General features: G+C 36.1%; 1 protein-coding gene across 2 annotated transcripts in view; it reads right to left on the bottom strand.

The window, feature by feature from the left end:
• Nucleotides 1-17,307, bottom strand: part of TRPM7 (transient receptor potential cation channel subfamily M member 7) — a 58,928-nt gene that overhangs the window by 15,587 nt on the left and 26,034 nt on the right. For both annotated transcript variants that reach the window (XM_075100457.1, XM_075100460.1), the window contains exons 5-22: nt 15,845-16,058; nt 15,169-15,293; nt 14,239-14,410; nt 13,275-13,449; nt 11,924-12,047; nt 11,122-11,194; nt 10,735-10,835; nt 9,672-9,806; nt 8,232-8,285; nt 7,506-7,646; nt 6,803-6,937; nt 5,922-6,202; nt 5,241-5,469; nt 3,858-4,013; nt 3,574-3,717; nt 2,727-2,855; nt 1,552-1,836; nt 275-449 (exon numbers count right to left, since the gene is read on the bottom strand). In XM_075100457.1, the coding sequence (XP_074956558.1) occupies nt 275-449; nt 1,552-1,836; nt 2,727-2,855; nt 3,574-3,717; nt 3,858-4,013; nt 5,241-5,469; nt 5,922-6,202; nt 6,803-6,937; nt 7,506-7,646; nt 8,232-8,285; nt 9,672-9,806; nt 10,735-10,835; nt 11,122-11,194; nt 11,924-12,047; nt 13,275-13,449; nt 14,239-14,410; nt 15,169-15,293; nt 15,845-16,058 (2,848 nt within the window). The remainder of the gene's footprint in view (nt 1-274; nt 450-1,551; nt 1,837-2,726; nt 2,856-3,573; nt 3,718-3,857; nt 4,014-5,240; nt 5,470-5,921; nt 6,203-6,802; nt 6,938-7,505; nt 7,647-8,231; nt 8,286-9,671; nt 9,807-10,734; nt 10,836-11,121; nt 11,195-11,923; nt 12,048-13,274; nt 13,450-14,238; nt 14,411-15,168; nt 15,294-15,844; nt 16,059-17,307) is intronic.

Below are 17,307 nucleotides of genomic sequence, written 5' to 3'. Positions count from 1 at the left end.
CAGCTGTGTGGGAAAATTACAAAGCCCTGTGAGGAACAGCCTTGTGAGGAACAGTAAGTAGAGTTTTCATTCAAGTCATTCAAGCTTTATAAAGAATAATGAAAAAGTCAAGTCAAGAAGCTGCATCCCACGAAGAGGAGATAATCCAACAAATGGCATCTATGTCAATAATACTGCGCATTTCATGTAATAAAATTAGAATTTCATAAAGCCTTGAGAAGATATTATCAAAGTAAGTTTTCTCTTTATTTGCTCCAAAATTGCAGTGTCTTACCATCAATTTCATAGGCATACACTTCACCAAAAATCATCCAGTATGGATGAAACACAATATCTCTAGCAAGAGTCCAAGAGGGTGCCTCATCAGGATACAAAATTGCCTTCCTGGGAACACCAAAACTAAGTAGTACAAGTGCCATAATCACCACAATGTAAAACATGTTGGCCACCTGTTAACACAAAAAAAAAGGTCAAGTAACCCACTAGGTCATAATTATGATTTCACAACTTTAAACACTTCTACAGGGGCAGTGTAAACTTGATGAATTCTATGTATTATATAAGGAAAAGAGTCTAGGACACGTATATTTCAGTCAAAAAATTTTGTTAAATAACAAACTCTGTAAAAAAATTTGGGACCTTTTCCTGCCCTTTCTTACAGAGTATTGAGCATCCTCAGCCAAAGGCAGCTGAACGTATTTCCTTTGTAACTCAAATGCCTATTATGTGGATGAGTAGCAGCTGATAGAGAGAAACATTCCTTCCCAAATGCACTCAATAGCTGCACCACACACAGAGGTAGTTTTCCAAGGGCTGAAACACAAAACCTATGCCTCTTGCAAGAAATCAAAGTGAGAAATGAGCAACTTGATGCCCTCATTTTTAAGGAATGACAGGTTCAACTTTGTAGGAACCATTTTATAGGGGGAAGAATAACAAACACTCCTTCCACCTTTGTATATAGTTTTCAAGCCTTAAAAATCTTTTTTAACATTTCAAATAGCTCACTGACAGTACAGCTAAGTTATTTATTTTTAAATTTAAACAATTTGAATATTTTTTGCGTGAGAGAAGACAAGAACAGAGCCACAATCTATTCCCAGTTTTCCAGAGCACAAAATAAAAAGGTGCTTCAGGACACAAAATAAGTTGAAGTCTTGCACTAGAGAGTGCAAAGGCAAAAAACCCAAGACTACAAATAAATCTCAGGCCCAAGAAGGAAGCAATGCTAGATCAGTCCAGAAAAAGGCATCGTCATATTCAACTAAGCCTCTAACATCTAAGAGCAAAACAGACCAGAGATAGAAAATTTGCCAGCTTTTTACAGATACATGACAGAGAAAGCATCATAATAAAGGAAGTCTTCTAATCAGTGCTTTTGAAACACATTAAGTTATATTCCAGCTAGCTAATTCTGCACACCGAGTTGACATATTACACCAGGATAAGCAACCTTTTTCTAAACAAAACTTTGAGAAAATTTGTAAATGGACACAGCAAGAAATACATATTTCAGATGGGAAGAAAAGAAGTAACAAAGGGAGTGCTTACCATTTTCCCAATCATCATAACATAAGGGCCAGCCTGTTGATTTACAGCTAGAAAATCCAGTAATCGCACATACCAAAAAATTATATTGAGACAATAAGTTATTCTTCCAGCAACAAAGACATAATTTTCTTTGTAAGTGTTTTCACCAAAATTCCCCTTTGCTCCAAATCTTAATGCAAACCCGATGAAGAAAGTGACAATGGCAACTGTGTCACTGATATTGAAGTAATCACTAAACCACACTTTAATCTTCTGGTTAATCTTCCCAGCCTCTGACATAAAGATCTGCAATAAAAATAAAAGTCAGATCTGCTCACAGCTATTGCACGCAGACCAACACTGAAATATGATATTTTTAAACTTGCAAAAATAAAATACCTATTCCAACGGATAACTGTTTTACAATGAGGAAACAAAACTAGTGCTTAACTGTGTCAGCTTCACAAGGACAAGGAGGATTTCGATTTCCTTCTGTCTGAACAATTTATGAAGGAATTTTGGTTTGGGTTTAGGGTTTTTTTGGTGGTGTGGGTTTTTTTGGTTTTGGGGTTTTTTTTCCCCTCCTTTTGAGGCAGTTACTGTTACAAAAATGAGCCATACTTTCTGCCCCTTCAGTTAGATCTGAGGTAACAGATTAATGAACTAACTTTCTCTCTCTCATTTAAAAATTCTTATAGAACTAACCAGCAGCATAGTAGTTGTGATAACTATCCTGTCTCTATAAAGCTTTTCTTGTTTTGTCATCCCAGACATAGCATAGTGGTAGAATTTGGCTGACAATAAACACACATTTCACCCCTCAGAAAAGTAAGGTTGTTTATTTCACAACTTGTAGACAGTGAGTTACAGATATACACACACACACAAAAAAAAAAAAAACCAACCCAAAAAGTCAGACCAGGATGTCATTACCAGTTCCTTGAAATTTAGGAGGAAAAAAACCCATCTACTTTTAATAGACCTCCATTTCTTCCCCATCAGAAACAAGAAAAGGAAGCTTAGACCAAGAAACAATGATCCTGAAACTAGCAGCCTATATCAGACTTTACGATAAAGATATTACATCAGGTATTCCGATGCTTAAAGATTCTTAGGCTCTCTTGTTTATAAACACAGTTTAAAGCACACTGTTTTAATTGACAAAGAAAACGAAAATCCTAGATTGTCAGACATACCTCACGAATTTTCTCAATTGCTGATGTGAAAATGTAAGCAATAACAATCCACTCTTGAACGGATGGTAATTCTTCCATTTTTACAAGAACCACAAATGTGTAGAGCATGAGGAATCCTAAGTATGCCAACTAAAAAAAGCAATGAAAATTATACATATAATTACTGAAGGGTTCTTTATAGGTGTGCATGGAATCTTTTGATGTGGTATACAATAAAAGCTTCAAGTAGGATTACAGTACTATATTTACCCCTTTAAGCAGACAAGTTATTATTTATAAGGGGATACAAACATTTTCTTCTTAGAATATGAAAAATAGCTGTAATAAGCTATTTATTATTAGCAAAGCTTTGTTCTTAGTACAGCTATTTTTCCTTTAATATAAATCTCAGAGTTTCTATTACAGTCATTTAAATAAAGCTATGCATGAACACTTTAGCCTAATAAATGATTATAGAATTTCTGGTAGCAACTGATGGAATTGATTACTTAGGCCAGAATAGAAGCATTCGTGCTAATTACTCTCAAAGCTTAAAAGAAAAAAAAAACACCCCACAAAAAAAAACACACCACCACCCCCAAAAAAATAAAAATTTCTCAAAGCCAACATGATGAACTTCAAAAAACCCCCAACCACAGAGGACTGCATCTGCATATACAGCTTTTCAATATGAAGTACTTCTCATTTCCAGCTTAGCAATATAAGGGGTTTTTTGTTTGTTTTTTAAAAAGTGCTTAAACTTTGGAAATCTAATGTGGATTTTTGGGTTGTTTTCCCAACATGTAACTCTGTGACCTGAATCAAACTATTTTCAAATAAAACACACATTATGCAGAAGAAAACTTACCGTATTAAACCAAAACTTCACTATTGGTGCATGATAAAATGCATAGAATTTCTGCGTAATTGGAAGTTTTTTAGGTTTTGTTGGAGTCTCCATATCATGCTTTTCTGAAGTACTGTCCAAGATCCTCACTTCTTTAAACACCTCCTAAAAAGAAAGGACTGTTAACTTCCATACAGAAATACATGCTTTTAGACACTAATTTTAACTCTTATGTTAATTCAAAAATATAATTATTTGAAGTTAGAAAAAACCCTGTTTTTAATAGGCCCCCCAGCCCACATTACCATAGGTATTTCATCCACTGCATTCTGGAAGTTGTTTTCACTGTCATCCATCGCCATTTGATGTGCATCCTGAGATTGAGGAATATGTGACATTTCAGCCTTGGTCTTATATTCCAACAGCAGTATAGCAGGAGGGAGTAAAATACTCAGTATCACCTGGAAAAGATGAAGACTAAGTGCAAATAGTTCACAGCTACATTCAAGTATCAGACTACACCAACACACAGAATATAATCTGAAAATGTGTTATTTAAATTTCACTTGCTCGTTATTGAGGAAAAAATGTAGAAAAATAATTTGTTATTATACATATACACACTTAAGCAGCTAAGATCACATATACAGAGTGTTCCTCAACTTGAAGAAATAGGAAAGGAAGAATCAACAAATTCCGAAACTGAAAATCACTAGAAAGAATGTACTCCAAGTCTGAAGATCCAGAGGTGTTCTGTTTAGACTCTGTTCTTTCATCCACTCCCAGAAACTCTGGAACTGTCAAGGTGTATTTAGAAAGCATATACAAGTAGAGGTTGTGGTTTTGGGGTTGGGGGGGTGTGTAGGTGGAGGGGAGGGTGGTTAGTTTGGTTTGGGGGGGCGGTGTCCAACTTGTAGTGGAAAAGTGAGCTACGGTATGGATGAAGAGAATAAGCAAAAGCTATTTATTGTCATTAGCCTGTTACAAAGCAAGCAAGAAAATGGTTAATCAGTTATCAAAGAGTATTTTAATAGGTCACAAGTTAAATGATGCTTGTAGATATTTTGCAGGAAAGTTTTATTTCATTGTATTCCTGGCAACAATTAGGTTTTGGTACCCCATCTCAAAGAAATATGCAACTCCCATTTTGGTTTAACTGATCGATATCACAAATGGCACCACTGGGAAAACCTATCCCTGATTTGCCTACCCTTGTTCCATTCTATGCCCTGCTTTTGCTCAGTTTCTTCCTCCAAAATAGGATATACACAAAGCTTTTCTACATCAAGTCTCATGTGGTGCCTGTGAAAAGCCAAAACACATGAAACTATATTCTTACAGCAGGTTTTCTGTCTGTTAAGGTTTTTTACCACTGTGTTTTTAGTAGTGGATTAGTATTCACATGATCTCTTTAAGCCTCTGATTAAAGGCTACTTGCCTGGTTTTTGCCTTCTATATTTCTGTACCTTATTTGAAAAGATAATAGAGTGTCAAAAGAAGAGTTAACAATAAATACTTCTAGTTTTGATTTTGTTATAGGAGACTATTTTACAGGATTTATTAACATAAGCTATAGTTGTGAAAGCTTTATACTAATAGCATTTAAACACATGCTTTCCTTGCATTTAAACATAAATTCCGTTGATCCTTTTTTGTTTTTTACACCAATAAACTGTGACAATGCTTACTTTGTACCATGAATTCTTCCTCATGTTCAGCCTTCCCATCCACATATCTGATAACAACATCTGTGTACAAGTATGTGCTACGAATGGACGAAGCCTTGATGACACTGCTAGCTTCAGACAAGTTGAGTTGCTCCAATTTTTAAGCTCATACGTTAGTAATTTCATTGCCATAGTTTCATCTTGTCGGAAGGACTGTTCTAACAGTTCGACTGCCAGCTGACCAAACTCACTAGAATGAAGAAAAACCAACAAAACAATATCTTTAGAAATGACCTTGAGTTTAGGTTGAATTTTCTTGTACAAACAAATTACCAGTGGCACAACTTGAAGGGACTATTATCTGTCCCTTCTGTACAGATATACTGTACAGTAATTTTTAACTACACATGTGAATCTGCAGGCTACAAACAGCTGTTAAAACATGCAAGAAAATTACATGGAAGTAAGTAAATGGCACATTCAGTGTCATTTTAATGATTTATAGAAATCATGACTCGTAACAGCTCTCAAGAGAGAGCAATATCTAATATGAAACTTCTACTACAATGCCACTTCACCCTTTTTGCAAAAAAATTTTCTTCAAGCATGCTAATAGAACAGTTTGGGCTTTGTTCATATGTAACTCACTACTTCTGTTGCAAATTTCAAGAAAAGACCTTTAACTATATATATGTAATTTACTTGGAATACTGTTTCAGTTCTTCTGAAGTATCATCAACAAGGTCACTTTGTTTTGCTTCATATGCCATTGAACGATACACTTTGCAAGCAACTAAGGCTTTTGCCATGGACTCCTCCCCATGCTGCCAGAAGAAGAGGGCCATCTTCTGCCTCTTCATTAACACTGCCCAAAGTAACAGCTCGTTGAGAGGATAAGCAAAACGTCTCGTTTCAGGATCATCTATGTCTACTATTTCATCTTTGGTTCTTTTCTTTTTTCCCTCTTCTGCACCAGTGTCAATCTTTAAAAGAAAATCAGAAAATGACATTTTAAATCTCTAAACTTGGTCAATACATAACTTGAACTAGAGTGCTGAGTGATCCAATATAAAATTATGTATCATTATAAAAAGAAAAATGAATTTCTAAAGACTTGTAAAGCAGCTGGAGCTTTTGTTCAAAAACTTCAGTTGAAGTTTTCATTTTAGTAACTGGGAGACTGAATTACTTTGATTTATAGATCAAAAGAAAAGCAGTAACTAATATACCTACATACAAATGAGAAAATTCATGGAGACACATGGCTAAATCTTGCTTCATCTACAAAGCTATGTGAGCCCCCCCATTGTTACAACTGTGCCAAAGAGAAGCTTTTTGCTCCCTAACATATCAAAGCTTACCCAGAAGACTACTATACAGGAAGTTAAATGCTCTTTATAGAATCCTGTAAGCATGCTAGACAGTTTATAAACAAGTACAAAAAGACAGACTGAAATTGCAGCTTTACCAAAGTCAGTAAAACTGCTGCTACTGACACTTCAGTGGCACCTGCATTTCAACCAGGTTGTCCACTCTTAACTACTTAAAATAAATCCAACCATGCTCCCCTCACACATCTGTACCTTTGGTTTGTATGGCTGTGCTGTTTTGATGAAGTGATTATGGCGCATTTTTTCTTTCTTGTCTGCCCTGTTACCAAAAGACTCATGGCTTTTACACATCTGAGGAGTAGTATTTGAAGGATTTCGCCCAGATCGCTGTAACAAGAATAAGGGGAAGCGGTTTAGGTTTGGTTTCTTTACCCTTACCCACTATGCATTATAAAATAATCTGTATAGCTAGATACTTAGTTGAGCAATTAAACAGCTACTTTGCTACCAAAACAGTGATGAACTTATATAACAGCAACAACCAGAATTTTCACTGGATAATTAAGAAGCTTTTTTGTTTTAGTTTTTTTTAAGAAGTCACAAAGTAGACAGTTACACTTGTTGCTTTACAAGAAGTTAAGATATCTGTGCCCCAAGCCCTGGTGAATCTGGATGTTTAGTGCCCGTTCTTCCCCTATAAGTAAGAAAAAAGGGAATAACAGAGAAGGAATTTAGATGTGGTAGAATAAGGAGCAGGAGCACAAAACCTTTTGTTTGTCCTCAATCCCAAAACAGCTAAAGCTGTCCTCATAGGCCTTACTATTGCCTTTAAAAGAACCAGTCCATTGACAAAAAGAACAAACCAGTATGGATCCAATTTTCCTCCAAAATATGTAGGGTATTTTCAATTGAGAACATATGAATCAGAATGTCCTGTTATCCAACTGGCACATACCCGATTGTTCCCACTGAGACTGTTGTATATAGCTCTAAAGCGTTTTCTTGTATAGGTGCATCTATAGGTTCCTCCCATCAGATATTCAATAACCAGCCCCACATCAATCAGGTTGATTTTATACCCCGGAGGAAGATTTCCCTAGGAATACAAAACAGGTTTTTAGTTTTAAAAATTATAATCTTAAACTTGCTTAGTGTGTTTCTATATGTCACCTCACAGCTCTAAATTAATAAAAAACCAACAAAACCCACAATACAAATTAAACCTTTCATGATTAAAAAAAAAATTCTACATGGCTCAATATTTTCCAGTTTCAAAAAAGACAAGGTTATAGCTTTTCTGTATCATCTCCTCTAGCACGATAGATGTTCATTCTGTTGGGAGGTTGGGGGTGAGGGTGGGGCTGCAGACTGATTTTTGTCTATTGATTTAACAGCCAAAATTACTCCTAGGTGGGAGTACCAGCTTTCCATCTCCCCAAAAAGCAAAATAATTACAAGTAAGATGAAAAATACAACACTCATCGGGTTTAACATCTTTCTGGCAGCAGGGCACTAAGCATACAACAGCAAGTATTAGAAACAACAGAATGACTGCAGAAGTAGCTTATTTTTTACAATTAAACCCAATTAATAAATGTGAGATTAAATTGTCAGTCAAATATAAGAAATCATCAAGAAACTAACACTGCTAGTTTGACAGACTTCTACAGTTACAGCATACCTGTTTGACATCCCGAACAAGATGAAAGAGTGTTGGGTTAGTTGGGCCTTGTTTCTTTATAAAAAAAAAAGAGGGGGAAAATATTTGGAATGAGAAATTAGAGTGCAATAACAACATGAGAAGACTACAGTAGAAGCCAAATATTTTTGCAAGTTTGCTCAAAAAGAAAATCCCTAGTTTTTAAACAAACAGTAGCCACCAAATAAATGCAAATATTTCAAACTACTGTATTAGCCATAGTCTATTTCCTTTTTTGTTTCATTTTACTTCTATTTTAATTTGGGGCATAATGAATACACCCATAGTTTGTCCAAAAAGGGAGGACGACATGATGACACCAACCCAGAATGCAAACAGCACTATTATGGCCTTTTTTAATGTTATTAAGATATAATATTATAGAGACAAGTTTTAACAAATAAACATTTTAAATTACAGGAACACATACAGACTGATATTCATGTTTACAGTATTGCAGGATCCATAATAAATGCTCCCTTACTTTTTAAATCTTCAGTGTAAACATTCCCTCTCTGTACCAAAGTGGGTTTTTCTTCCTTCTCTGATTTCTTGTGAGTGCATGAACTGTTACGCTCTTAGACATACGGTTACCCTAGCTCCCATACAGAACTCAATCAAAAGCACATCAAGTATGTAAAAGCAACAGCATAGAAGGTTAATTTAAAAAAAAAAAAAAAGAAACCAAAACCTGATCCTTTACAGATCTTTATTAGCTAAAGAATTCCTTTTTTTTTGGGGGGTGTGTGTGTGTGTGTGTGTGTGTGTGTGTCAGAAACAGATAATGAGGGTGTTAACATAGGCTTAATTTGTGTACTACTCACATTAGCTACTTTTTGGTGGAAGGTTTTTTGTTTTGTCCTGTTAGATACTTAGTGTTATACAAAACTACTTTACAATTCTTAAGTCAACACCTACAGCAACAAAATTCTTCTAATATGCAGGTTCACAAAATATTTTTACAACTATTATGATAATATTAACTGCTATAAAGAGAAATAAACTTATGAAGCCCTAACAATACTACCTACAGACCTCATATTTTGTGCACAAGTTTCACTCATCTGACTTCCTCTTGTTCTCTTCCCCACTGTGGTTTACACATTGCATATGTTCCAAAACAAGGCTGCAGTTTTCCCTTGAGTATCTATCCCCATCATCACACAGAGATGAACATCCTGCTGACAAACTATTTCTGGTATCATTTCTGAAGAGCCAGAAAGCAGCTGTGGCACTACAAAGCAGCACTCTCATGCTACTCATGCACATGTCATGCACTCCTCAACTCTTAACCTCATGACAGAAGGCCTTCCCTATCCATACCCTATGGCCTTCAGACTGGTGCACATGACCCAGTATACAACACACTGAGCAACTAAAAAGCTGTTCTAAAAGTAGCTTAAAAAGCAATCATTCACTTACTGTGTTATAAAGTTCTTCCAGCCTGGGAATTGTAAGAAATTTGTGCATGCTTACACCATTTTCAATCAGAAGTTTCACAAATGCAACTCTATCCATCACAAGGGCATCTAACATAGCCTGTTCCAGAGAGCCAACCTACAACAAATAAGTAACAAGGTAGAGCCTGGAGAGAACCAGTAAAAGAGCACATCACAAAAGTAAGTGTACTTAGATTACATATCAACCTCATTCATTTACAGGGCTAGGGAAACCTTACATGTCTACAAATACAAAGATGTCACCCTTGGTTCAGAAAATCCCCTGAACTTCACACAATTACAGGATGAGAGAATATTCTGAAAACTTCATCAGCAAGTCTTATACTCTTTCATAGGCATCTCCAACTGACACAGTCAATGGGGCTCAGTAGACATTTTGTTTATCATAGTTAAGCTGTTCTCATAGATTGATATTGGATGAAACACAAAGACAAAAAACATGTAAAGCACAATTTGCCTCAAAGACAAATGCTCAGAACTGTCATTTCTATCAGCAACCTTTACATTATGTACTTCTGACTGCACACTCATATAAGATTGAGTTTTATTTCTACAGTAATATGGGAAAAAGGCAAGATCACAATGTAGTTTTCAAACTAATTTGCAGAATACAAGAAACAGACATTTTGTCCTCCCCCTCAAAAGACACTGCAGTGCTGCCAAGAGTAATTAATATACGCATTTTACTAGGTGCTGCTTAAGAAATTCCTATGACCATGCAACTGTAAGGAGGAAAGCATCTGACTAACATGAATTCAGCTTCCACCTTTTGCAATGTCTTTTCTCCTCTGGTTATTAAGAGCACTTAGCACATTTCTAAAATTTTTGGACTATTTTAAACCACACTAGCAAAACAGCCGTAAGACTATGCAGAATGCAAAAATTACTGTCCTCAAAATAAATGTGTCAGTATTCTACAGTATCTCTCTACAAAAGTCAAAAGATCCATTCTTTTGACAACTCAAGAGTAAGTTGCGTTTCTCTCTTAGAAGATATCATTCTACTTAATCTAGACCATTACATACCAGCCATTGTTGCCCATACACAAAAACATGATTTTTGGCTATGTCAACTCTATCCCACGCAAGTGTAAGAACAAGCTGGTCAAATGCAGATGCGTTTGTGCCTTAAGAAGCAAAAACAATGAAAAAAGTTTGAAATTAATTAAAACATATAATAAACATTCTTTCTTCCTAAAAATGCCAAATCAAGCAATGCACCACAAAGTTATACAGTATATTTCATCATTTATGACACGTTATGATATTATACGATGAGAAAACACAGTAGATAATTATTTGCTTAAAAACTAAAGATTCCTACAGATTATGGTATTGTATAAATGACCCATCATATAATACTAAACAATAATAGCTGGGGATTCCAAATGCTCTTAAAATTAAAAGTCTCACCTTTTAACAATGCTCTAAGTATTGCAACATCAATGTCCTGATGTTCATCTGACCCAATATGAAAAACTGTAATCTGTCCAAAAAGGTAAATAGGGAAAACATATTTTAAAATTATTTTCAGGCAAAGGTAATTAGCTCCAGTCTTTTATGTCAGGAGTTGAAACACATTAAGAAGTCACCTTATCTTCAATGCAACTTAAACCTATGTCCAATTTAAACTTACCTTTAGTGTCCACTGTGTATTGTTTTCCTAACTGGGTACCACACAGGACAATCTTTTATGAGAAAAAGCATAGCAGAAACCCTTTACAGTCTTCCATCAATTTGAACTACTTCTCCCACTATGATTACAATTCTCTATTGTCTATAAATACCTCACAGTATTCTGTTTATCCCTCCTGTTAATTCTAGATTATGAGATTAACCTGGCAAACAGGTTTAGTGAATATGACAATTCTAAACCCTAGAACAGCACAATACGAAGTCCAAATGAGACATCACCAGTACCTGACTCAGGCTACATATAAAAGTCTATAAAGTGCTTTTGCTTTAAGCGTGCAGTGATAGTAGACCTTTGTTAGTACAATCATAATTAAAAGACAAAAAAAAACACACCAAAATCCAAAAACCAAACCGAAAAAAAAAAAAAAACACAAAAAAACAGATGAAGTCCCAAGGTTTTCAGAAATCAAAGCAAGAAAAAGGGCAGCAACCCAAATACAAAATACGTATACACTATGTGTGTATTAATATTATATCCACACACCTTGCGTAAAAAATTTTTACAGCAAGATCTACTTACAAGTTCTTTTTTTTTCATGCATTCCAGCAGCGTCTGAAACAAATGAACTGCTTCACTTTGACCGAAATTAAATGTCTTTTTGATAGTTGAAATTATTTCAGGCTCAGCACCCTCAGGAACATTCCTGAGATTGAAGCAAACAGGAAAACGCATCGTTATACATTTAGAACAACAATGCATTTAATTAGTTTCAACACCTCCATTCAAAGTCCTTATATCTATAAGCTTATTACTGCTTCAGTGGCAAAATCTTGGGTAACCTTTAGAAAGAAGCACAGGTAGCTTGACCTATGACTTTCTACTACTGCCTCCTAAAAGTAACTCAGCTTCTCTCCCTTTCCTTCCCATACCCAGTTCTGATATACTCTCAACTAAAACATTTTGATACAAAATACTAAGTACTCACCCCTCTGAATAAGACCTGCTTCTGATCTTACTATGGACAAAGCTGTTTGGTTTACTGCTACATTAGAACCCTGCCTCCTGGTTCTGAGGGAGCCCCTGCAACAAGGACCCAATAAGTTTAAGGATTTATGCAAGTCTGACAACTAACTAGAAATCACTAAGTATTGTGGAGCCAAGCACATCCCTTTCATCATTTGAAACTGCACTTAAAACAGACAAGTGTTTTCTACACTAAACTACACTACTTTTGTGTAAAGTTTTAAGACTACTCAGAAGAAACAATACAGAAACTCTTTCTGATCCCCCTTCACAAAGTTACTACTATGCAACAGCTAACTGCATGAAAATATTTCCATTCAACGTAGTCAAGTCATATTTTCAAGCAGTTTGGTAACACTATTCTCTGTGTTATTCTCACACCTCTAGAAGGCCTGGTCAGCTCTGACTTCTGTTGAGCAAACCTCTGATGTCCACACTTAAGAATAGTCACATTTATCACTTAAGTTACTGTGGCTTAGTTAAAATCTGAAGTTGAAGCAGACAGAGCATTTAAATTGAGAGTTGGGTCCTCTAATTACAATCGTGTAACAAAGTTACCACACATAGCTGAAGTTATGCACAACATGTTTGCCTTAATTTAGGATACAGGCATGTACACTTTTCCTATCCTTTTTGCAAGTATTGCTAAAGCAAGCATGCACTACAGAATCTGGTGCAACTGGTACAAGGTACGTGGGAGGAACCTAGAACTAGAAAAGAAGTCTTGGTCTTTAGCCAGAAGTATTATTGCAGCCAACCTGGAAAGCGGCATCACAGGCAAGATTACACTCTCTGCTTTTACCCTTTGTCTTTCCACAGAAAAAGCTCTTGCAGAAATTCATTAAGGAATGGTCTCAAAACCCATCTATGTATGACTAATAGTTTGGCTAGCAGTGCTAGGACTTACCCTCCCTCCTCTGTTTGCTTGTGAACATATGCCAGTATGTCTGCAGCTCTACCAGTTCCTTCACATACTACCACCGGCACAGGAGGACTTTCTTGAAGGAAGTCTAGAACTGTGAGTATGACATTGGGGCCACCTTCAAATACAAGCGCCACCACAGGCACACCTTGGCCAATTCCTGTAAAGTTGCAAATAAGTAATAATAAACAGAAAATGTTGTAAGTATATAGGGAATGCTAAGACTGAGTTCTATTGAATAAATATTAAAATGCTGCCTGCCAGATGTTTTAACTGTTGCTAATGCACAGTTTCAAGCACTGTTTATACTTTGGGCTTCAGAGAAAGCACTGCAAAGGAGCTGATAAATACAACAGAATAGAGTCTACAAAAAGGAAGAGATTCTTCACATAAATACTCCTGAACATTTCTACCTTCCCCCCAAACAGTTTCCAAAGATAATAACACGTATACAACTTGAACACAGTTACATGGAAGCCCTCTACTGACAGGGAGTATTGCAAAAGCATTCCTAGAAGAGAAAAAAACACACACATGTTGCACCATAATTGGGAAAACACCAAAAGAAGTCACAGCTTCTTTGCACAAATACAGATGATGCTTTACAAACTCAATTGCCCTATTGTGAAACTGCAAGTGATCAGTGTCAAAACCATTAATGAATCAGACCAGTAAGGCCTGACAACATGCTAATAACTCAACTGACGTACATTTGCTTTATTAAAGCAAAATTGTCAACTTTATTGAAAAGAACCCTCCTCTCTGGTCTCAGAGGAATCCTAAATCAGTATCTAGGGTCCAGAGTAGCAGTGGAAATTTGCAAAATAATAATTCCGACTTCAAACATAAAAGACTAATTTTTCTATTTTCTCATTCAGATGTTTGGTGCAAGTACCTTTTTCATTAAAGCATAGTAACACTCAGCCCCTCAGGCATCAGAAATACTTACTTGCATGGATCCGCTGCAAATTAATAGTTTTTTCCAGCTCTCTCCGCAATTTAACTTCTGCTCCGTACTTTCCAACTGTTCCGTCATCCACCAGAATGAAATGGGAATGGAGGTTATTTAGGACATTTAGTTTACTTAATGGGTTTAACAAGGTTTGATATGGAGCAACCACCTAAGCATAAGCACACAACAATGTCTTATTTATAAAGATTCAACTTGAGTAATCTATTATCATCATTACCATCATTATTATTATCATCATCATCCCTTCCTTTCTGTCCTATTAAACTGTCTTTATCTCAACCCACAAATCTTACATTGTTTTCCCCTGATTCTCTTCCCCATCCCACTGCAAACGGCTGTGTGGTGTTTAGCTGCCTACTGGGTTAAACCATAAGATCTGGACACAAGAATTGGTGGCTCAGCAAGCAGCATTGACACATATAAGCATGCCTTGGATCAGGATATACCAGTAGCTCTTAGCTTTGTGCAAGAACGCGGTTAACCGTACCACAGAAGAATTCTGTTCTGAAGAATAATGTAGGAAAGACCCTCTGAAAAGGTGCCTTTGGGGAAAACTTGTGACTGCTCTAGCAAACAGTAGCACGGAAGACTGCATCAAAATTTTTCAACTTATCGGGCTCTGAAAACGTGAATTCTCTGTAATACTTCAGCATTTTTGTTATTTGATTCAGGAATATCAGGGGTGGGGAAAGGATTAAGTACTTGAGAACAAGTTGCCCCTCTAGTGCATTTGCATTTTGCAACTTGTTTACACTAACGATCTTACACTGACATCTGTGACATGGATCTTCATATTAAAACAAATATTCCAACGATGCAAAGCAAGCGGAAAAAAACACGCTTGAGCAGATTTGTCAAAAAGAAAGTCAGGTAAATCATTATTTCAATTAAGTAATTTATCCTTACATCTCTTCCAACAAGGTCATTTCTGTTTTCAATCACTCCCCATGGAGCAATCCCAATAGTGCAAATCTTTCGAGATGATCTGGAAGCATGTTCTCTTAGAGCATCACCAACATGTTTTGCAACACCTGTTTGTGCACAAAAGATTTCTATGTATTGAATGTCACATCTTATTAAGAAATACAACTGTTTTATTAGTTAACTGGGCCTTTGAGGATCTGGGAACTTATTTGACAAAACACCAGAGAAAAAGCACCACACTACATCTATAAGAAGGAAACAAAGTACTATGTGCCAGTAATTAAACAAAATAAATATTAGTCTATTAAGAACTAAAGAGTTTCCAGTACATTACTGTACTTTTTTGAATTGCATTAAGTTTCTCCCTTGCAGTTTCAAAAAAAAAAAAAAAAAAAAAAAAAAAAAAAAAACACCACCCACACACTGAAACCAAACAGGCCTCAAAAACCCAGAATACCCACCTTTGTGTTGTTTCTCTTTGCAAGACAAAACAGCAGTCCACTTCCAAAAACACATGTTCAAAACATATTATTTTTATTTTGTTTGACCAAACTCACTCAAATTTACTTTGCTTTAAGAAAAAGCTACGCATCCATTAAATCTTTTGGCCCTTATAAACCAAAATCCAGTTAACTATGTACATTCATTGGTACTTTACCTGTGTTCACCCCTCCAGTTATAATCCAGGCTCCTGTTGTTACTGCAGCTTTAATAAGACCTTTGCCAAGCAACTGCTTGATGCGTGGGTGAAGTTCAAATTTCTGCATGCCCCCATGTACAGATATAACAAGCTTCGGCAACTCCATCTGCCATTCTTTAAGCATAAGTTGCAGAATAGCTTCAGGCTTAGTGTCATATGACAATCGCACATACTGCAGGCACAAGAAGAAAGTTAAAAGGTTCTTAAAAGAAATCATCACAGAATCAATGAGTAAAAAGAACCAGGATGTACTTCAGGATATTTTATCCTATTCCTGGCTATGGAAAATGTAATTCGCTTTCTCAAAACATGGCACATGCAATGAATCAAGAGGCTTACTTGATGTCCTCCAAAATTAAGGACAAGACAGTTAACAGTTTTGAAAGCAAGTTTTGGAAAGGGAATGACTATAGAAAGATTGTTATTCCATCCTACCAACACAGTTATCTAGAAAAATGAGTCTTTATGAACACATTGGATGATCTCTAAATTAGATGAAATTCAGCAATATTTATAAAAGTTCTGCCATCTACTGGGGAGAGGCTTGCATGCCTCTTGCGAAAAGTTTTATAGAAAGACAGTTGCTTGCTTTCCCTTCCCCATTCCTGGTGGGAAGTAAAGGTACATTCTTTAACAGAAAACTTTAAAACTAGCAGCTTTTTAACTTGCCATGTGAAACAGCGTAAGATTATATAGATGGTTGATTGGTGAAAAATACTGCTGCATCTTTAATATGAGCTATTTAATAAGCCCTACCTGAATCAAACTCTAAAACATCACCACTATTCCAATAAACTGGTTTTAGCAACCCCACTAGCGCTCTGCAGAAGTAAGCACAGAAATGAGCACAGGCAGCTTGCTATTTCTGTCCTCCTAGAAAAGAATCCGCAGCAATTTTACGCTAAACTAAGTGCACAAAGGAACACATACACTGCTATTACCAACATGAAAGAATTCTGGTAAGAGCCCTTCTCTCCAAAGAGATGATCTCACCTAGAGCACTGGACTGCCACAGTCACCACGCTGTATCAGAACCCCTTGCAGCTTATAACTGCATGAGCATAAAAGCATTTCTATCACAAATAGAAATCCTTTTCAAAATAGTTCTGGAGACTATGTCAGAATTTCCCGTTTTCTAGCCTCTCCAGTACATGTGCACTTGTGAACTGAGCTGGTTTCCTAAATTTTGATTTATTGCTATGCTTGTTTTTAACTAACCCCCTCTCTCAAAACACTTAGTTATTCTAAACAGTACGATTATGCTTTAATAATTTTGATGAAATCTACTAAAGAAGCATATTCCATATCTGTCCATAATTTTTAAATGATTTTTCGGAGTTTGAAAATTACAAATACAGGGTTCAGATAGCAGATGTTACTTAACAGGTCCTACAAAAATTGAACAGAGTGAGTAAGCAAGC

The sequence above is a fragment of the Phalacrocorax aristotelis genome, chromosome 7 (genome assembly GCF_949628215.1).
Source record: "Phalacrocorax aristotelis chromosome 7, bGulAri2.1, whole genome shotgun sequence".
NCBI classification, from domain to species: Eukaryota; Metazoa; Chordata; class Aves; order Suliformes; family Phalacrocoracidae; genus Phalacrocorax; species Phalacrocorax aristotelis.
The sequence above is the reverse complement of the archived record's forward strand: the minus strand, read 5'-3'. Positions and strand labels throughout refer to the sequence as shown.